The sequence below is a fragment of the Typopeltis vanoorti genome, chromosome 4 (assembly GCF_054136105.1).
Source record: "Typopeltis vanoorti isolate ZY-2024b chromosome 4, IOZ_Tvanoo_1.0, whole genome shotgun sequence".
In the NCBI taxonomy this organism is placed as follows: Eukaryota; Metazoa; Arthropoda; class Arachnida; order Uropygi; family Thelyphonidae; genus Typopeltis; species Typopeltis vanoorti.
In genome coordinates this window covers 96,835,850-96,858,686 of record NC_143552.1, presented here as the reverse complement: position 1 = coordinate 96,858,686, position 22,837 = coordinate 96,835,850, and the positions used below count along the sequence as shown (strand labels likewise).

The 22,837-nt window shown below is 35.0% G+C and overlaps 1 protein-coding gene across 1 annotated transcript in view; it reads right to left on the bottom strand.

Annotated features, from left to right (window-relative positions):
- Nucleotides 1–22,837, bottom strand: part of Apt1 (Acyl-protein thioesterase 1) — a 139,067-nt gene that overhangs the window by 72,924 nt on the left and 43,306 nt on the right. Inside the window, exon 3 of the mRNA XM_090391927.1 lies at nt 4,146–4,211. Within this exon, the coding sequence (XP_090248053.1) occupies nt 4,146–4,211 (66 nt within the window). The remainder of the gene's footprint in view (nt 1–4,145; nt 4,212–22,837) is intronic.

The window sequence follows — 22,837 nt, the reverse complement described above, 5'->3', positions numbered from 1 at the left end:
ACCCCGATACGCCGGCAATTGCAATTGCACTTGCACGTTTTATGACTCGAGAAAGGGGAACAAGAAGACGGCCTTCTGACGATTCTTTTTCGCAGAATGTCAGCACATTATTCAATATTCTTTTACAAGAGCTACTGAAATGTGTAACAATAGAACTTGTTGACTGTACTGGATCCATCATACAAATTAATAATAAAAAAATAATGCAAAAAGAGAACAACAAAAATCAAGCTAGTACTAGTATAGTGACAGACAAGAAAGCACGTGATTTCCCATGTTTGCGACCAATTCATACATCCTTCATTTCTTTCTCCCCTTCAGCATGAATTGACTATTCTTGGCACAAATCCAACAAGGGATCTAGAAATGGTGGGCGAACTATACTTAACTAATTCCTCAGCTAGCTCCATTTCTTTGCCATTCAGGCTTCTTATGTTGAAAGTACCGATCTTTAACTCTGGTGATGTTGAGTTCGGGTGTATTTTCAGATTTGTTCCAGTAGCTGACTTTTCGCTGTTCGCCCTGGTTCCCTGGCGAAAACAACGGGGGCCTTGTTTAATGGGGCACGCCCCAGCCGGCATGAAATTTTGTCATGTTGTACCATCATTTTGTATTTTGGTTTAACCAATAGGAATACAATTTGGTCGGCTAAATCCCAAATTGCCAGCCCATCCTTGTTCGTTCAGTATCCAGGTAGATACTCAACAGAGTGCACCACGAGAAGGTGAGGACTGGACATTAGGTCAGAAGCCCTGGTCGGTTCTCCGCATTCCTTTAAAGGCTATGTGGAGGTCTCCTCTCAGTTATACAGCTCTGACTCTTAAGCATCCCCATTTGTTGTTGTTAATACTGTTAAAATAAGTTATGAATAACGTTCAACACCTAAGCTTGTCTGTTAGATTTACCATGGAAATATTTATAGAAGATACATATTGCAGAAACCAAAGATCTGTATGAAGTGATAAGAGATGGATCATTGATAAATCTGACTATCCTCTCCTGTATTGAGTCAAGTATTTTGAGAGAGCTCTTAGGGACACCACCCCAAATGTGAGAGCATTACAAATGTTTCATTAGATACAGTGGAACATGGCAGATATTATAGTGGGTGTGCTGTAATAAGGTAACATTATTAAAAAAGCATTAAATTTCTATAAAAAACTTACTTTATTATGAAAAAAAAACATTCTATTTATACATCACTTCAATCCTTTGTTTCTGAGATGTAAATGCTACATAAATTTGGAAGAGGCAGATGTTTTTGTTTTACTCTCTTTAACTTGACTTTGTATTCTCAGTTAAAAAAGATTTACACAAAATGTTTTCAACACTTTCAAATTGTCAAGCAGGATAAACACAAATGTCAGTTTAAAAACAAATACACAGTTATCTAATAGGAATCAACAAGGAATAACTAACTGTACTTTCCTTCTCAGCTGCAGGTAATCTACTTAGAAATAACCTAATTGTGCTATTGACAATCCACATGCCTTTACTGTACAAATTTGTATCTACTCAACTTCAGCAATTAAAAATACACACAGATATCATGTCAGAGACTTCATGTAGGGAATCACATCATTCTCTTTATATATGACTAGTCAAGGTATGCTTCAATAGCAATGCTTGTCTTATCTGATTTACAGTCACACTGTGAATGTCTTGATATTTCTAACAGTTCATGACTATTTATTTTAAATAAATAACTAATACAAATAATTGCTCAAAAATTATTTCTTCATGCAATTACCATATCTGCAGTGCATAGCTGGAATATACACACCTGATTAGATATAACGATTCAAATGCTCTCTAAGGACTTTCCAGCTGGCATCCTTAAATTATTTGACTGCTGTACACTGGATACTTTTCCCTGGCAAGGTAATCTATACAAGTAAGTGGACGGTTGTGCCATAGGGTCTCCCTTGTCACCACGTCTATCAAGTTATTTCATGGAACGCTTGGAAGAATGTCTTTTCACCACTATCATCACTTCCCTCCACTTGGTTTTGTTATGTTGACAATGTATTAGCTATTTTGCCTCTTGCTTGAGGGTTATTACCAAATTAGGACTTTAGATGTTTTGTCCATTACAATTTGAATAGTTTCACTTACTCATTGTCATGTATAAACTATAACATGCTGCTTTATGCTCTGAAAATGCTATTATGCTCTATTTTGCTATTGTTTCTTAGAAAAGTTAACAACCTTTCTAATGTAAATGTTATTCACTAGAATAATATTTACATTAGAAAAAGAAAATGAGCCTTTCCTTTCTTGGACTAGATTTTTCACTTGTAGAGTTGTGAATGAATGGACTGGGTTGTCAGTCAGTTGTTAGCAGTTGTTAATGGATTCAAGGAGAGGTATGACAGATTGTGTGGATAAATTGGGACTCCTGCAACGAGTCTTTGGACTCACTGAAGGTGCCTGTACAATAATAATAAAATTATTATTATTATTGTACCTCTCATTCTAAAAATAATTTTGGCCACTTGGACTTTTTTATCCTTTAAGATTTCCTGCAATCTAACTAATTAACTCAATTAACTAATCCACAACAGCTTGCTTAGTTATTTAAATGTTCCCAACTAAAGTGGCTTTCCCTTCTGCTAATTCCAGTCACTAAGTGGGAAGAAAAGTTGAAGTATTTGTGATAAGCAATGATCCAAAGCAAACTGTTCATCTACTAACCAGAATACTTGCCAGTCCTTTCCACTCATCTAGCACTCTGGATATTTCTTTAGCCAGTTCTATTTCCAGACACACTGCTGAGATGACCTATCCTCTTGGTAACTGAGATCATAATCTCATACAAGTTTAAGCTGTAGTAGAATGCCCTCCACTTAGCATTTATAACCACAAATATCCTTTGGTGCTGCAACAACATTAAATAAGATGTCCATAACTCTTACTCCTTTAAATGGTCAGACTAACTACTGTTTCCATTCTCCAGATTTGGATACTTATCATCATCATCATCATCATCTTCCTTATACCCTCTTTTACCTTGCGGTGTCGAGGGTCCATTGATCATCGGACCTCACTCCGTTTACAGGATAAGGTGGTCAGCCTTATGCCCCGGTGTATCCTATGACCTGTAGTGTTGAGTTCTCAAGGCCAGTTTGCCTGCTTTGCGGGATGAAAAACCCCAGAATAAACTGAGGTAAAAACCCTGCTGTCAACGCCCAAGAATGGCTAACTTGGCTATGGCTGAGGAAGATTCTTCAGCTCCTCACGTCGTCGACGGGAATCGAACCTAGGACACTCCTTCCCCAGGCATATGGTTGTGAAGCGCACAGCCACTAGGCTAACCGCGCGGATACTTATGACTGTGTTACAAAAATAATTCATAGTGGAATGAGGGCCTTAATTTTCTACTCTGTTCAGAATTCCAACCAAATATCCAAGTAATGGTTCTCAAAAAAACTATCAGTGTAGTACAAGAAAAAGGCATACTAAGTGGCTTGAGAGAAATTCCAGCTATATTCACTGCCTATGCTAATGCCAGCAACACTTAAAGTAATCATTAATAGGACCAAGCCAAGCTTTAAAATGGCTAAATGTAGAAAACTCATCTCTGTGCCAATGGCAAAAGCAAAAAAGTCAAAGATTTAAATAATACAACAAGAAATTTACACTACCAAACTAAGTTGCATCATATAACCATTTTACATCACAGTCCTTATCACAAGATTATTTATAGAATCCTGTTAGACTTTCTGTCAGCCAAATCTAAATAAGACTAATGTTTACTTCTTGCTTTAGGAAAGTAATTATTCCAAAGAAATGTAATAAATTTAAAAATTAAGACATTTCCTGATCTAACAAATGCAGCAATAATTTCATAAGGCAACAGCAGTACCTCAACATGAATAAAAGTATTACTGAACTTCAGTAACACAGTTCTGTTTCAATCTGTATATATTTAGAGAAAGAAGAAAGAACAGTGAGGGTTTTGATAGCAAAATTATCTTATTTTAATGATATTATTTGAATGCACATGAAAAATGTTTATGTATTTAGGTAGTGAATATATGGTAATATATTTTAACTAATGAAAGTTAATACTGTATTTCACTTATCCACTAAATGCAAAACAATCCATAAAAAATAAAAATAATTTTTTTAAAAAATCTACTCACGCAGTAGGACATATATATTTTATATGAGGAGACTTTATTGCACTTATTGCTGCTGCCCATCCATGCCTGAAAAGGAAATGAAACTAGAATAATTTAACAATGCAAAAGATAAAATTAAGAATTCACAGGTAAACTTATCTGATTACCTGGTAAAATTTAATATTTCAATAATCTGTACATAACAAATTGGGAAATAACCAGTCTTGGATGTTATTAAATCCATTTGGACAATTATTTTTTAAGACTAAATTTTTCAGATCGAATCAATATTTTTCTAAGATCTTAGTTTTCAATTCCAGATGTATCATCTCTGAAGTGTTTTCCTCATCATTATTCTCTTTAGTTGATTTGTGTATGTGTGTGTGTGGTTTCAGTAAGACGTAATTTTATTTCTATTCTTAATTGCATACTATGTATATATTACAGGTGTTTACAGAAATGTAACATTTTTGTTTATATTTTACAATTATATACATAATCTTGACTTTATTAATCATACTAATATATTAATTCAAAATCAATCCCATTGGCAAAAATGAAGACTTATGAATAATAATTTTTGATGAGCCTTTATTTTGATACATATTAGTAACTTGTTCCCTAAAGTGAGTGAGTGTTGTGTCAGAGGCATCTGGGATGATTCCAGTAACTTGCAATCAAAAATTAGGTGATCAACACGTGAAGTACAAATACAGGATGGTAAAATGAAGAAGATGGAATATGTGTAGTTTTTTTTTTTTTTTTCATGTCCCCTTAATAGCATGGTTAATCCAACAGACAGTATTCAGGTGGAATATGTTTTTGAGAATTAGTAATATTTTTCAGGACTGGAAAGTAATACTAACTCTTAAGAGTCACTGGCAGGCCAAACACTTAAAGAACAATACAATACATATTGTACCCCTTGAAAACATTCAGGACTGAAGCCATTTAACCACCCTGAAATGCATTCGATTCATTCACCCTCATATGATATGGAATTTATGCAAAAAATTTCCTACTTCACTTCCTTACTTATACGACAGCAGCACCCCGTGTGATAATTCTATATCTGATAGGCTCCTCTTGCCAACTTATATGTTCCAATCGGTTATATGATAAAATTACACGGGACAAAATTACACACGATAAAATTACACATATAAGAAATTAAACAAAAAATTATTTCGTAATTTCAAAAAAGAAAAAAATCACACATAGAGGAAATTAAATGTAATTTTATTTCGTAATTTTGAAATTACGAAAAAAATTAAAAGGAAAAATAGGAAAATATTTACACAAGTAATTTCGAAATTACGAAAATTACACTAAGAAAAAAATTAAAAGGAAAAATACACAAGTAAGAAATTACACATAAAATAAAATTTACCAAAAATTGTACAAAATTTATAACCAGCAAGGGGTAAATCACTAATCGACAATTATTAATCACCATGAACTGCTCAAGAATTTCTAAGAATTGTTTGGATGAAGTTATATAAGTAAATTTTTGTCTTACATTCTTCAGTTCTAGTTTAGTGACTCGTAATACAACTAGTGTATAACGTGCGAGTTAATAAATTTCATGATTAATTTTTTAAAATTAATTTTTAATTTACCCAAGGCTAATTTTGAGTACGGCGTTAGTAATAAAGGTGGTCAAATTATAATTTACAAAGGATTCGAGTTTGTTCGTCACCGTGAAACTGCTATCGGAACTATTCATTGGCGTTGTGCAAAATTTAGAACTTTACATTGTCGATCGCTGCTCCATACCAGAGACAACAAGATTATCCATGAGTCTTCAGAACACTGTCATGTTAATAGGACTTTTGAATCTGAAGCTCATCAACTTGCAAATCAAATGAAAAGAAAAATGTCGAATCCAGGCACAACGGCTCGTGCAATTATAGCTAACAATTTAGTGACTGTATCAGACGGATTAAAAATGTACCTACCGAAGAAGAGCTCCATGATGAGGCGATTAAATAGATCCAAAGCTAAAACAATCGGAAACGTTTCATCAAATCCAGATAACAAAAACTTTGAAATACCAGAGAAATACTCTAAATGGATTATTCATGATTCCGGGGCAGAAGATCCAGAATGTATAATACTAATTGGTCACAAGACTCTTCTAGATCAACTTGTAGTTAACAATTTTTGGCTAGCAGATGGTACATTTAAAGTGGTTCCAGAAATATATTAACAGTTATACAGTATCCATGTCCAATATGATTCAGGCATCGCTTTTCCTTGTCTACTGGCTCTTCTACCAGGGAAAAAGGAAGAAATATACGTGAAGATGCAGAACATGTTATTGGAGAAAACTCCTCAAGCTCGACCACGAAAAATTTTGACCGATTTTGAAACAGCAGCAATGAATGCTTTCCGTGCCATGTTTGAAAACATCGAAATTAGTGGCTGCTTTTTCCACTTATCACAATCTATTATACGTAAATGAATCAAAGTAAATGAATGTGGACTAAAATCTCTATATGAATCCAATCAGTCATTTGCAGCACACATTAAAATGTTACAATCACTTGCACGTTTGCCAGAAGAAGAAGAAGTGTTAGAAACATTTTTAGAAGTTGCTGATCTGTTCTCTAATTTAGATGAATATAATGAACAAATCGAGCAAGTTCTCCTTTACTTCGAATGTACATATATTCGAGGTCGACAGCTCAGGAATGGCACTTATAGACAACCTCTATTCAATATTTCTACTTGGAACCACAGACACTCTGCAGCCAACTGTATAGCTAGAACTACAAATTGTATCAAAGGATGGCACTATGGACTTCAGTCTCTCTCAGTGTTCCCATCCAACTGTTTGGAAATTTTTGGATAACATTGTTAAAGAATTATCTTTACAACATACAAACTATTTGCAGCATTTAACTGGTCAACGAAACCCAGGACGTCGTAGGTACTTTTCGTTAAAACAACGTATTTCAAATATTGTACAAAATTACCACTCTGACAGACGATTGGAATTTTTACGTTGTATAACTTATATGACTTAGTGTTTGTTTTTTATTATTTTTTTAAAATAAAAGTAATTTTTGCAATATTAAGAAAGTTTGTGTGTTTAATTTGACAACAAAATACCAATAATATTTTAATCGAATTAAAGTCAACAGGTAGGTCTTATAAAGTATTACAAAATTAACGGAACTCTTATCTGAAAATAAATATAAAATTCATCATAAAAATTTAAAAACTCTAAAGTAAAAATTATATGTATATTTCTTCCCTGTGTAATTTCATCCTCGTGTAATTTTATCGCGTGTAATTTTGTCCTGACACGGTTCCAATCATACCACCTCTTCTCCTTCTATATACCACATCTGCAAACCACATTCCCTTGATCAGGCTTATACTCAATATTCTAGCAGCTTGAGACACTCTTAATCACTCACCTCTGTGACCCCTCCCCCCTCTCTCTATCTCTCTAATGTTTTATCATCCAGATATTCAGTTGATCAGATCTGTGTAGAAAAAGCCAAATGAAGCTTAATTAGTGTGTTATATCTATCATTTTCTTATCCCTACTTTTCAAGATCTTTCACAATATAGCAGCAATTTTCTGGGTAATCTTTACAATATATACAAGGGGTCCCCTGCCCTCACCTATCTGCCAAGATCTCCAGATGCCTTGTCTCCTCTACCTCCTGGAGCAAAGTTCCTCCAATATAATAAACTAAACCTTGTTCCACCTTCTTTGGCCAAATTACATGACTTTATTCTTAGCATCGTTGATATAACATTTTCTGTTCTTCAGTCCAAAGCACCAACCTGTTCAAATCCTCACGTAACATCACATCATTAACCAACATTTCTCTTCCTAATTTGACATCATATGCAAACAACTGAATATTTTTCCTCAAACCATGAACTTCATCAGTAATATATAAATTAAGCAATAATGGTCAGAGAATAGAATTCTGAGGTATCCAACTTGTCAGTTTTCTTTGTTGGGACAATGTAACATGCTGGCTCCTATTCAACAACCATCCCTGTAATCAAGCTACAGATCTTCCATTCCTATCCTACTCAACTTCAACTGTAGTTTGTCATATGGTATTTACCAAATGCTTTAGAAAAATACAGAAAAACCAACATTAAGCATCCCCACTGTTTAATACACCTGTCATCCTATTATAAAATGTAACCAAATTACTGAAGCAAGATGTATATTTAACAAACCTGTGCTGCTCTCTTAAAAAGACTTCCATTCTCATCAATCCAGATTTGTATTCTATCTCTAACACCACTAACTACTATACCTGATATATACACTAACCTAAAAATGAACACCACTGACATGGTTTCTCCTTTATGTAGTGTCCTTATTTTTCCCCTCTTTCCACTCTTGTGGGACTTCCTGGTGCCAGCCTTTTGTGCAACTTAGTTGAAGGCTTGACCAGCACCTCTGCACATTGCCTTAATATATGTGGTGATATTCCATCCACTCCAGCAGTTTTATTAACATCAAGCTTACGTAAAATTATTCTAAACATTTCACTTCCCCTGAACTATCTCAACTTTGTCCTCCTGCCTACTGTTGGGTAGGCAGGAGGACAAAGTTTAATTCCATCTACCTGTCCTTTGAAACAGCCTTCCTCATTTGGTCTTCCCCATAGAATATGACCTTCGGCTGCTCAGGAAATAGATTCCTTCTTTCTCGATTTTCTGGGTAACCTTTCATGTGTGAGTTTGAAAATCTTGCATAGTTCTGTCAGCGGCATGAGACATGCTTGTTAATTTGAAGCGACTTCTGCATGTTTTATCCCCAAAATAGGGCTTCTGTCCTCCCCCCCTTTCTTGCCACACATGCAGTGTAGCTGACAGCATTACTGGGCATGCTCAATGCACCATTATCATTATCCAGCTACAGGGCCAATTTCTGCTCCATTTGAGAGTATAGCAGTAAACCAATTTTCTGCAAAATGGCTGCCAGGTAGTGCATGGGATCAAACCCGATGGTAAAGCATCTGTTAGAGACTTCCCAATCAGCTGGCAAATAATCCTGCTGCTGCTTACTCTGCCAGGTTATGCCAGGAAGGATACCAAGTGAATGGCATGTAGGGGGACTACACTAGCAGTCTGGGCACTCCCTGTGTGTATTGAGTTACCATTCGCTTGGTATTTGTATGATTGTCTTTCATGTTATTGATTCAGGAAACAAAGAGTAGCATTTTAACTGCAGATATAAAAAGCTCCTATAAAAAATATGAAAAGTAAACAACAACAACAAAAAAAAAAAAAATGGAAGAAATAATCAGAATATGGCACCCTAACTACAAAAAAAAACTTTTCAAAATAAAAAACATTTCTGCATCCATTTCATTAACATTTGAGGCATCAATACAAACACTAGTAATACACACCACAACTTACAGACATCAAACCTGTTCTGCTTTTCCTAGCAGAACCCTAATTGGCATCCTCCACGACCACAGCCCAGTTCAACTGTCCCAGCATGATGTATTCTGCATAAAAAGGAGAAGAACATGTGCTTTTGTAAAATCTGATATTTCTTGCAAAGGCTATTAAACTTGTAATTCTTGCTTCCTTTATTGCTCCTCTGACAACCACGTTGCCCTTTTTTGACTGCTTATGATTAGAAATCGATTTCACACAAACTAATTACCCAAACTGTGAGATCATCTTCCTAGTGAACTTTAACATCCATAACACAAACTGGTTCCCCTACTCTGAATTCACAGTTCAAGCCGGAAGGGAAACTGAACCATTTACCATCCCTCATGACTTATCACAAATAGCTAACCTACCAACCAGATAATTCTCATCATTCTTCCAACAATGGATATTTCTTAACTAGATTGTCCTCTAAATACACTGTAGATGTCTGCTTTTCCCTTGGCAACTCTAACCACAATCATATGCAAGTCTTTTTTTCAAGTCTTGAAATCATATTTCAAGTCGTTGCCCTACAACTGTAACCACAAGGATGATCTCTAGAATTTTTATGCCTCTTTTCATTGGTCAGATTACAGCTTTTGCTCTCCTGATCTCAACATCTGCACTGAACTAATAACTGAAATAGTCCTCACTGAAATGAAAGCCTTCATTTCCCACTCCACTGCAAACTCATAACCTCCAAGCACTTGTTCTCAAAAAAAGGCGCTTCTGCAGTACAGTACATGATAAAAATGCAGCATATGTTCAGTGGCTTAAAACAGTGGTTCCAAAACTTTTTCGATTCATAGTGCCCTTAGTGTATCAGTATATTTCCATGGTGATCAAAGTCAGAACATAGGTCTACCTAACAGTTGCAGTGTACAGTTGGTGCGGTTAGGTTGGTTAAGTTAAAAAAAATAAATGAAACACGTATATCAAATTCACAAACAATTTATGTAAAAAGTATTAAATAAGTACATATTTTGAAAACAATCAAATCATTGAATAAAAAATCGTAAATAGTGGGACGGGTGAGCCTGTTGTTCACTCTACATCTCAAATCTTGGAATCAGACTGGACACAGCCACCCTCATTTCCTGTTCCATGTTGATTTTCCCATGATGCTTGCTTTTTATCACAGAGACCACCAAAAACCCAGCTTTGCACAAATATAATGCTGCAAATGGAATTAAGATTCATTGAGCTGTACCACTTAGCAGTGGATATTCATCTTTTACTGATATCCAAAAGTCAGTTAGTTCCATGCTGTCAAATTTTGTCTTCAATGTATTGTCACAAGACAGCTCAATAAGATTTCAGTGAAAATATTGGAATATTTCGTGACACCCTAGGGTGCTGCGGCACACAGTTTGGGACCCACTGCCTTAAAATAAATACTCCAGTTTCTCATTCAGCTTACACAGCAACCAGAAACAAGTGTAAAAAAGTTATCAACAATTCCAAAGCAAACTTCATAAAAATGAAATGCAATAAACTTGGCTCCTGATGAACTGGTGGTTCAGAGTTCTTGACAAGGGACAAGAGCCTTCTTGTCCCTCGCAAGGCTGCTGGGTGTAACTTCTGTCCTTCACCAGTTACATCTCTCTTGCAACACAACATGGTACCATGGTAACCTAATCCAAGGAAAAGGCAGATCTCAGCATCAGTTTTTTCCTCCAATTCCTGTTTGGATGACCAAGGCAATCCCCTCACGCACTATCACAAACTCTCCACTGCATGCCTCCTCTGAAATTTTGTCAAAAGGACATCAGGAAAACCCTGATTAATCTCAATACTAATAAGGTTCCTAGTTCAGATGGTATTATTCCTCCAGTTGCATCCAAAACTTGTGTCCCAGAAATACCATCATCTAATGCCTATATAAACTATCATATTAAGCTGGCATTCATCCAACAGTATGGAAGCAGACCTTTATCTAAAAAGTGGAACAAAAATCAGCCATCTAACTATTGTTCCATTGCTCTCACCTCACTACTTAAAGACTCAATTAGTGATCACCAATATACATAAATCATCCTGGAACATTCAATAGTTAAATTCCTCTGTAATTCTCGTCTATAAAAGGTATTTTCTTTACCTTTTATAGACAGGTACTATGAGAGATATACTCCAATTATCCAGAATTGGACCTTCTGAATTAAGCAGTGAAAGCACTGTAAAACTTCTATACCTCGATACTTGGGTATATCTTGAATATTTTATTTCAGATGCCTTCTCATATTTCCTGCTATTGATGGTCTTTTCCACTTCAAGGAGTGCTAACCATCTTCCTCTTGAATATTTCCTAGTACAGTTCTGTCACTGTTTATTTCATTTAATAATCTTTCAAAGTAATTTATGTGACACTCTTGCCCATGAAAAATTGTAAACCTAAAGTACCTTCAAACCCAGTGGATGGGTAAGCTAAGATTCTTTTATTTTTACTAATCTGGACACCCTGCTCTAGGGACCAAACATGGAACTTTTCCAGGCAACTTTAGGCATCCAATAACAAGGACAGTGGTCTCACATTAGGTAATGAAATTCATTTCCGATCTAAAGAATTACTTCAGACATCCAGAATATCTTTATCTTCAGTTGTTATCTTGCCTTTATTATCTAATTCCTTTTACAGTACCCTTTCCTCCATTCTGAACCTTTTTAATAGCCTCCAGAACATTTAATCATCTTTATTTATTTATCTTCTATATTCATATTACTTATATATATTCTTAGTTATCTTACATATTTTTCTGTATCTGGCATTATTGGCTGACTTGGATTACATTTATATATTTCTCAAGGATTATAATCTATCTATTCAAAAAAAAAAAATAAAAAATAAAAATAAAAAAAAATATCATCAGATGATGATGATATATTTGTAAGTCTGTTTATTTATTAGCAAAGTCCCCCAACATTCCAGATTCCAATATGTATGTCACATTTCTGTGGTCTAATTCACTTATTCTTTTCATGTTGAGTCATTTTCCTTTGTTTGGCTTTCTGCCATCATGAAGTTTATGAGAATTGGTGTTTATTTTTCGAATGGACAGGTTACCGAACTTAAGCAGGCATTTTTTATGGAAAGGTTCTCCCACTCTTCTTTCTTAAGTTGAAGAAAACAAATCCTAAGTGCAGTGGATGCTGTAAAAATCTCATAATTACCTATGTTTGCTTTTTATAGTATGGTAGATATTATGTATAAATTTTGTAAATTGGCTTTGAAATTACTGTTTATTATGTGAGATAAAGTATTTTTAAAGTAGCCCACCTATTTACTTCGATAATGTAATCCTTAGAGAAGCATGCAGAACGATTGCACAATCTGTTGCTGAGAAACAGAGAGAGGAAAAAGAAACAAGAGACAAGTTGAATTCTGTGGCAGAAGATTTTATCATATAGATCTTCAATATTCAAAGTAAACAATGTGAAATATATCAAGCATTCATATTTCAGTGAGAGCCACTATATTGTCAAAGTATTTGAAAGTAAGGTAGTTTCCATGAGGTAAGAGGAAATCCAGAATGGAATTATTTTAAGGAAAAAAAAAAAAATATATATATATATATATATAGAAGTTGTGAACTTTACATAAAGAAAATTACATTTCCAACATTTGGAACAATATAAATTTTTGAAAGACAAATGGATTTCTTTTTCTGTTCTGTCAAATGTTGTAACTAACTTCTAATGTGACAGTAAATACTTTCATGCTCTACTTCAGGAAATAAGGATCTTCACTAAATATGTGCTGACAGAAGATATATGTATGTATATTCATTCATTAAGATGCAGTCTCCACTCCAAAGGTTTGTAGTTATGGTTTTCAATGTCTTTATCTTGTGCATCTCTAACAGTGGCGGCCCGTGAAGCTTTAAGTGGGGATGCTGCCTATAGAAAATAATTTTAAAAAATTCTTTTTTTTCCTAATCAGTAACCTATTTATTAATAAATTGGTTATTAATTAGGAAAAAAAAAAAATTTTTTTTAAAATTATTTTGTATAGGCAGCACCCCCACTTAAAGCTTCACGGGCCGCCACTGATCTCTAAAGATCTGGGTTATCCAGTTTACTTATGTTCTTCATATAATAATGTCTTAGCTCCTTTGATTTGCTATTGCAAGTACCTGTTTGTTTGCAACCTTTTCTATCATGCTGATTTGCATCATCCTTTTTAATAACATTTCCAAAGCTATCACACTTTTTTTTCTGTTTCTTTTCCAACAGTCCATGTTTCTGAATTGTAAATTAATATGGAAGAGTACAGTAAGTCATAGTCACATTCTTCTATTTATATTAACTTTTCTTTTGGTAAGTATTTCTTTCATGTTAGAAAAAAAAGATCATTCTACTGTTTGAATTCTTCTTTCTATTTCTAGTTCATATTTTCAATTATTAGACTTACCAGATGTATAAATCCATCTACTTTATTTTAATATATTTATCCCACACACGAAAAGGTACAAGAACCTATAGCACATCGGTGCAGTGTAGATGAGGGTTGAGAAATGTAAAATCTCATGGACAAAGAAATTTGGTGGGAAATCAAGAACAAGCAGAAGGAAAGAAAGACAAAAAGACATGAAAGTGTGAACAAAAGATTCATGTAAAAAGGCAGTACTGAACAAGAATTACAAGTACTTATGCGTGATGTTTCTGGGCAACAAAGTGCATCAGGTGTGTCCGTGTATAGGTTGAGTGGGATTGTGTGAGTGGTATCGAAATGGGCTCGCTCTAGGTGTGTCTTGGCCTCAATTGTGTATAGGTGGTTGCTGTAAGAGAAGGAAGAGTGCTGTACTAGATAATGTAGATTAATATTGATTAAGATTGCTCAAGGTATGCATTGCTTTTGGTTTGTGTGTGCATATATGACTGGCAAGATATTCTAGACTGTGATTTGGCTTTGAGGGAGAAAACCTGGAACTAGGCCTGAGTCAAGAGGAATTGAAATTGGCAAAAAACTTGTGATGCAGTTGTGTATATATATGTTAATGTGGATCAGACTGTAAATGTTCCTTTTTTTGATTTAATTAAGTGGTTTGTGAGCAATACATTGGACTGATTCTGTCAGTGAACTATCCTGAGGGTTTCGAACCTGCATAGAGTAGGGACTGAGGCACAAATAGTTAAAGGTAAGGATCAGAATAAGCAGGGAGTGCTAATGGTGTCTGCTTTGTCTTTAGTTAAAAATCTTATAATTTTGCACTCAATACATAGTCTAACTGGTGAGTCGAAAAGCAAATAAATTTGTTAGACGATAGAGTGTGAGAACATAAGATCTAGTAGGGGTGAATAAATGGCAGCAGTCGATGGCTGGAGCAGTTGACTATTCATGACATTTCACAAAATATTAAGTGAAGGACAAAAAAGATTGAAGCAGGGTTGTAGCAGAAAGAAACAGATTAACATTCTTTTTAAAGAGCTACAGGTTGAAATTGTTGGGAAACCCATCAAGGAAGGCTGTTCCAGAGGATAGAGGAAGATGGAATAAATGAAGAACAGGAGAAGCAGGTTCAATGAGTTTGCAGTTGTACTGTAAAGCAGTGGTTGGCAACCTTTTTAATATGAAGGGCGCAATACTGCGAGGCCATGATGCTAGTGGGACTGTGTTGCCGACTCCTCCTGATTTAAATAATTAAACTTAAAACTACAATTGGCATGAATGGTTTTGAAATGTCTTTCTATATTACTTTTTTTTAGAAATAGCCACACTATTATTGCATAATAAACAAATACATTTGCCATTATGATTGATAAAGCAAGGCGCTCGCATCTGATCTGATCTGACAGATACATGCTAATTGTTAACATGAATATTCTTTTTGTATTAATTTTTTATGGTATTTTATATTCATTCATGTGACAAAAATATGTTGTAAAAGTGAGGTAAATAAAATAATGTTAAAATTTGAAATCTCATTTTTCTTAAAAACAACTAATCATAGAATTTCTAAGCCTGAAATGAGAGAAAAAATGCCTGTGTCATTAGCCCTCCATAATTTTCAAATTTTATATTGCACTCTTCATATTAAAAAGGTTGCTGATCTCTGCAAGATGTGCTTTACATTTATGGAAAATACTAAGGAAAGAGGTCTGGAGCTTGCTCCACCTTTACTACGAGTTGCCCATAAGGCACTACTTATACTTGCATCCGCCAAAACTTTTAGTTTCTATATATTCAGCACGAAACTCTTGTAGTTTCTATATTAGGCTATGAAATAATGTTGGATTCAACATTCACTTAATTTGTACCATCAGGTATTATATTTGCAGTGTTTTTTCTTTATGTTTTCTTGCATTTTAGCACATACTAGTAATGAATGTATCTCTCAGATATACTGAGATCTATGAGGTCTTAGACTGCAATCTTCCTGATATTCAAAAGTTCAGGCAAGAAGTTTCAGCATACAGACTTGAAGATCACTCTGCGGGTTTTGACTTCTGTTGATTTCCCACAGCACTAGGACATTCGACCAGCACTTGGCTTATTTACATCGGCTGTTCTCCCATTTTTTTCTCCTTCTCTCTTCGGTAACAGCGCTTCACCTCTCCTGCTTCGGTAACTGGACCTCGTCTCTGCTGTCTCGTCAACTGGATCTGCCTCCCCTCTGTCAGCAACTGAACCTCGCCTCTTCTCTCTTGGCAACTGGACCTGGACTCTTTCTTCTCCTCCATGTACTCTTTTTTTTTATCTTGTCAAGCAGAGGAAACTTCTCTGAAACAAGCAGATCTCTTTGATACTAACTTTGAAGGTATTCATGCACAGAGCTTCGCAAACAACTTTCTCGCACACTTAATCGTAAACAACTTTCTTGTGCTCTTATACATAGCTATTATACAAAACTTCCGATGGCAAAGCATTGCCTTTGTTTCTGACATTCTAGAAACTTTAGTTAAATCAGTAAATACAATCAATTCCCATAGGGTTATTTACAATATTTAGCATCAAACATATAGACAAACAAGGTTATTTTTGTAACAGTTCTCATGAGACTTGATCTTAGTAAAAATCGACGTAAAGTGCTTTTGGTATTTCTAAGCTACATCAAGTTTTACAGCATAATCCTACCAATATAATATGACATTGGATAGCTAATCACACCAAAATGCATGACCTTATATTTATTAAAATTGAACTGATAGCCAGTTTCATATACCCACAATTCCAGCCTATTCTGCAAGTACTACATATCAGTTGCATTCCTGATTATCCTACCTACCTATCTTTGCAAGCAAATAGCTGTATGTTGCCTGTCAAAACCTTCTCAATGTCATTAATGTACAGATTGAAGAACAGTGGACCAAGGACTAATCCCTGTGGTAAACTGGTTACCCTACATTTTGCAGACTAACATGTCCCATATACCACTTTTTGATATGTCAGTCCGCCATCCACACTAATACTTTATAAACCAAACCCGTATTCTCTAATTTATGCAACAGTCTTCCATGCTATTCTGTCAAAAGCCTTAGCAAAATCCAAAAGTATCATAATGTATTCATCATCCCCCCCCCCCATCTAGCTCAATGGTAACATTATTATAGAATGTGAGCAAGTTGCTAAAACATGACCTTCCCTTAATAAACCCATGCTGTTCATTGCAAAGTACAGATTCTCTATCAAACCATAACTGAATTCAAGCCTTAACCAATTTTTCCAAAAAAAAGTATAATTAATAACTACTTATGTTTCGGCGATGTTACTTTGCCATCTTCAGGGATCACAAAACAATGATATGCAGGCAACTGAAGAGTCTTAAAAGGCAACCTCCCTAGCAGGCTAAATTGGGTTGTCTTGGCCATTGGGCTGATGATCTTAGAACATATGCTTTCAAAATTTGGCACAGTCTCATGAATCCAAATTTGTTGAGGTTTGGGAAGTTTTTTTAGAGCTGAAGCTGATTCAAGGAATAATCTTTCGTACTTATACTTGCTGCAGTGTAATAAACTGCCTACAAGTATGAAAGATTATTCTTTGAATCAGCCTAAGCTCTAAAAACATTCCCAAACCTCAACAAATTTGGGTTCATGAGACTGTGCCAAATTTTGAAAGCATGCATTCTAAGATCGGTCAGCCCAACAGCCAAAACAACCCAATTTAGCTCGCTGGGGGACCTTTTAGATTCCTAGTTCTACTCTAGGACTGACTTTCTTCAACCTCATTTACTTAGTGTGAATGCTTGCATGCACATATTGTTTTGTGATCCCTGAAGATGGCAATGTAACATTGCCAAAATATAGGAAGATAATTATAGGTAGTTATTAAGGTTTCTATAATTAATAATTTAGTTTATGTTGTCATTTCCTAAAAAAAATTAGAAGTATGTCTAACCAACGTATAAGCTTATCTACAAGAAATAAATGTATAAAGTAATGTTTAACGTAATGGTTTTCCATCTCTTTATCTGTGAATATCATAGTTTTTGTTTTCTGAGTATTTATTTTTAGACCAAATTTATCACAGCTCTCGTTAGTTTATTAAATATACAGGTAACCCTCGTATAACGCGGTACTTATACAACGCGGTTTCGATATAACTCGGTCTACAAATTGTAGTATCCCTTGTTCAACGCAGCTTCGATATAACGCAGTCTACAATTTCTAGTAACCCTTTATTTTTATTTTTTAATATTTTTCACTGCAGGACTTAAAAATCAAATTTTATCTTCGTTAAATTTGTGTCTGCCTGTATCGCGCAAGTAGTTATAAGTATCGAATTTAGTTTTATTGTATCACTGAATAAGGTACTGTACAGAGGCTTTTGCAGTCTGTGTCATTCTCAACAAATAGTGCAATTAGAGATAGCTGGAATAAAAACAGCGCTAACTAATAAATCACATGTCCCCTCTCACAGAAACTATGCTGTATAGACTTAAGCAAAACCATCTGTTGCACCGAAACACAGTATCTAACTAAAAATATTGTCCAATTTTTCAATTATGAAATAAGTGTTTGTTTTATTGCATTTGAAATTCTCGATGTCATTATGACAGATCACAAAGGTTAACTTAAAATAAAAGACTACCAAGAATCGAAACATGTTATATAATGAATGTACGAGTTCGCCTGCCACCTCAAACGCAAACAAGAAGCCATAAAATTCAACCAATGGTTGAAACGTTTGTGTGAGTTCAGCCAGTCAGTAATGAGAAGTTCCAAGGGAGCGATAATAATACCCTGTTGTGAATGTTGTTATGACAGTTTCAGATGTTATGGAATTCGATTGAAGAGAATTAGCATTTCAACTCAACACTTGTCGGTTGCTTTTGTCTTTGGGTCGCGCAATCTTTTCTTAATATTGCACCAATCATATGCACGTCTTTATAGCTGCTGTCTTGTGTAAAGCAAAATTCAGCTGGTACGTACTGTAACAATTAAAAAAACTTGAATAATTTATAAGTGTATAAAAGGATATCACCTGTAAATCGTTGACATGCCAGCAAAATTCTCAGACGTGCCACCTCTGGCACGAGTACCATAGGTTCGCCATCTAGGGTTTACTGCATAAAGCGTTTATTGTTGAAAATTGTCTTCGTTTTCTGCCAGGAAAGTGCATGTAAAAATTTATTTTTATTGTAATGGCCACTAAAACTGCAATGAAAGGGGAAAAACCAACATTGAAGAGGAAATTCATTTCTCTCGAAGAAAAAATTAAAATCTTGGATCGGCTGAAAATTGGAGAAAAATCAGGAGTTGTTGCAAGGACTCGAATTTAAATGAATCAACAATTCAAACAATCAAACAAATTGAACATAAAATCCGAGAAAGTGTTATTGCTGGGTCAACGGTAAGTGCAAAGCGCGTTGCTCGTGTTTGCGATATTCTATTTGAAAAAATGGAGAAATCTCTAATGATTTGGATAGAAGATTGCACTCAATTCCTTTGGATGGACACCTTATTAAGCAAAAAAGCTCTAAAAGTTTATAAACATTTAAAAGAACTTGATCAAGATTCTTCAGAAGAAATCTCTCAGCATGGATTTTGTGCTAGTAAGGGTTGGTTCGAAAACTTTAAAAAGCAGTTTTCCTTGTATAATCTTAAAATCCAGGGAGCATCAACAGATGTTGAAGCTGCCCGGAAATACCCAGCAGAACTTTTAAAAATCGTTAAAGAAGATGGTTTCAGTGCAGACCTGATGTTCAATGCCAATGAATCTAGGTTATATTGGAAAAAAATGCCAAAACGCACCTATATTTCGAAAAATGAAAGATCAGCTCCTGGATTCAAAGTTTCCAAAGATAGAATTACTCTACTGTTTTGTAGTAATGCATCAGGTGATTACATGACAAAACCAATGTTTATTAACCGATCCGCAAATCCTCGTGCGATGAAAGGGCTCGACAAGTCCACCCAACCTGTTTATTGGCAGGCCAACAAAAAGGCATGAGTTACAACTAGCATGTTTGAAAATTGTTTTTTAAAGTGTTTTGTACCCAATGTAGAAAGTTCAAGAGTATGGACTTCAAAATTTTACTAATTTTAGATAACGCACCAGACAACCCAACAAATTTAAGCCATCTGAATATTAAAATAACTTTTTTGCCGCCTAATACTACTTCACTTATTCAACCACTCAACCAAGGAATAATATCAACATTTAAGTCATTATATTCGGCGAACATTTCAATTAATTTTGGAATCTAATCCAAACATGACACTGCCTCAAGCGTGGAAAGAGTTTTCAATACTGAATTGTGTAAAAATTATTTCTCTGTCCATTAAGGAATTATTATAATCCTCTACGCTGAATGCTTGCTGGAAAAAAATATGGCCTGAAGCCATTCTGGAACAAAATTTTGTACCTCCAGTGGATGCCGAGCTACGTCGTATAATAAACGTCGCACACATTTTTGGTGGAGAGGGCTTTTGCGACATGGTTGAAAATGAAATTAGTGAATTAGTTGATGGAGAAACAGATTTAAAAGAGGAGGAACTGGTACAATTAATAGATGTTGTTGAACCAGATGGCGGGGAAAGTTCTGCCAAATATTCTGATTGTGATGAATCCATTAAAGAATTCAGTTTAAAGAAATTAGCAGAAGGATTGGACTTGGCAAGAAAGTTAGGAAGTTATTTTACGGATAATGATCCCTCAATGGAGTGCTCGGGAAAATTCACGAGACAATTGGATATTTGTTTAGCGCCATATTATGAACTTAATAAAACATTGCAGCATAGTGGAAAGCAAATCTTATTACTGATTTCTAAACCAGCCGAAGTATGCAACGAGAATTATACTAATGATGTCCAAGGGATTTCAAGTGGTGACGACCTCCAGCCACTTAAAGAACATCTACGAAATGTTATTTCTGAAGATAGTGATGACGATTAAAATATGCGCTTTATTTTATTGTGTCTAACACATTTATGCATTATGTGCAATGAAATTTATGTACAATTTGTAATTTTTATAATTTTATACTAGGTATTTGTCTCATAGTTTATAGTTTACTTACATGAATTACCTGAATTAAATAAAAATATTGGTTTTGTTGGATATGTCATTGTTGTTTATATAATTTAAAAAAAAAAACGATTTTGGAACCTAACCCTACTTTTTCTATGTGATCTAAGTCTCGTATAACGCGATTTATATAATGCGGCATTTCTATGGAACCTAACATCCACATCATATGAGGGTTACCTGTACTTAGTAGATTCTTTTTATTCTCTGTGATTAATATTATAACATTTGTATATCTTAGGTTATTTATATTTCTTCTAGCAATTGAGATTCTTTTTATTTCTTGCATGCCTCCCCCCCTCCCCTCTTGCTCTCTCTTGAGATCTCAAATAATAATGGTGAAAAGGTACAAATGATTTAAGCAGTGATAAGTACAATATGAGAAATTATATGAAAGATTTTGCTGGAAGCGAGAAAGAAAGAGTGAGAGAATGAAAATTGTTAGTTGATTATTGGAATATGACAGTACTGAGTTAGGGAGGGTATGATAACAAATGATTTCATGCAGAGGCTTGCATAAGAAATAGGAGTGAGTTTTTGGATGAGTTGAGTGAGTTGTATAAGAGTGATAACCTGGACCTGAATGGATTTGGTATCAGGAGACTGAAGAAATTATTGGAGTGAGACCTAATTCTGAGAGCTGGGATCATCATGGGAGGAATGGTGAGAATGTGCATGTTCAGCAAAAGTATGCAGACATGAATGAATACCAGTGAGTCTTTGAGTTTGGACTTTTGGGGATAATAATGAGAAAGTTATTAACTGAGCCAAGCAGACTGCAGATGAATATGAAAAAGCTGGAAGATAACTTGTTAAGGCTACAAATGCTAAGAGCGTTTGTAGCCTTATTAAACATGTTGTGGCCCAAGATTGTTGGCATTAGTGAATCCTGGCTCCTGGTTTCAGATGTAGTAACTGGAATCAAGTACAGTGGGTATAGTATTTTTAAGAAAAGATAGAAGAGGAGGGAGGGGTACTACTAATGACACATGATTTGAATCCAGTTATTCATGTGAAAACTCATGCAAGTAATAATAGTAACTGTTCCACATATAGTGAGTTTGAGGTTATTGATGTGGAGGCTAACAGGATGAAATATATTGTATATAGTGGGAGAGGTGGTTAAGATGCCATCTTAACTGCCCTCCACTAAAATGGCATCTTAACTGCCAGGTATGACTATAGACCTGGCAGTTAAGATGGCCAGGGACGATGAAATATATAACCAAATTACACTGATGGGTACTAAATGAGTAATCATTACATTAGTAAACATTACCTAATATATCCTAATTGGGTAGCAGAAAAAAACTTGCAGCAATGAAGGAGAATTTATTGGGCTGTTGAGAGACAACTTTCTCAAGCAGCATATAACAGATGGAACTAGAGATCAAAGAGTGTTACATTTAATTATAACTTCACGGGATCACGGTTAATGATATGACTGTTTTGCCACCAGTTTGTGATTGGTATTGTGCCATACTGACCTGGAAAGTAGCAAAGTATGCAGATGCTCCAGTTAAGAAAGGTTATATGTTGAACTATAAAGCTGTAAATTATGACATGAAATTATGAAAAAAACTCGTAGCAATGAAGGAGAATTTATTGGGCTGTTGAGAGACAACTTTCTCAAGCAGCATATAACAGATGGAACTAGAGATCAAAGAGTGTTACATTTAATTATAACTTCACGGGATCACGGTTAATGATATGACTGTTTTGCCACCAGTTTGTGATGGGTATTGTGCCATACTGACCTGGAAAGTAGCAAAGTATGCAGATGCTCCAGTTAAGAAAGGTTATATGTTGAACTATA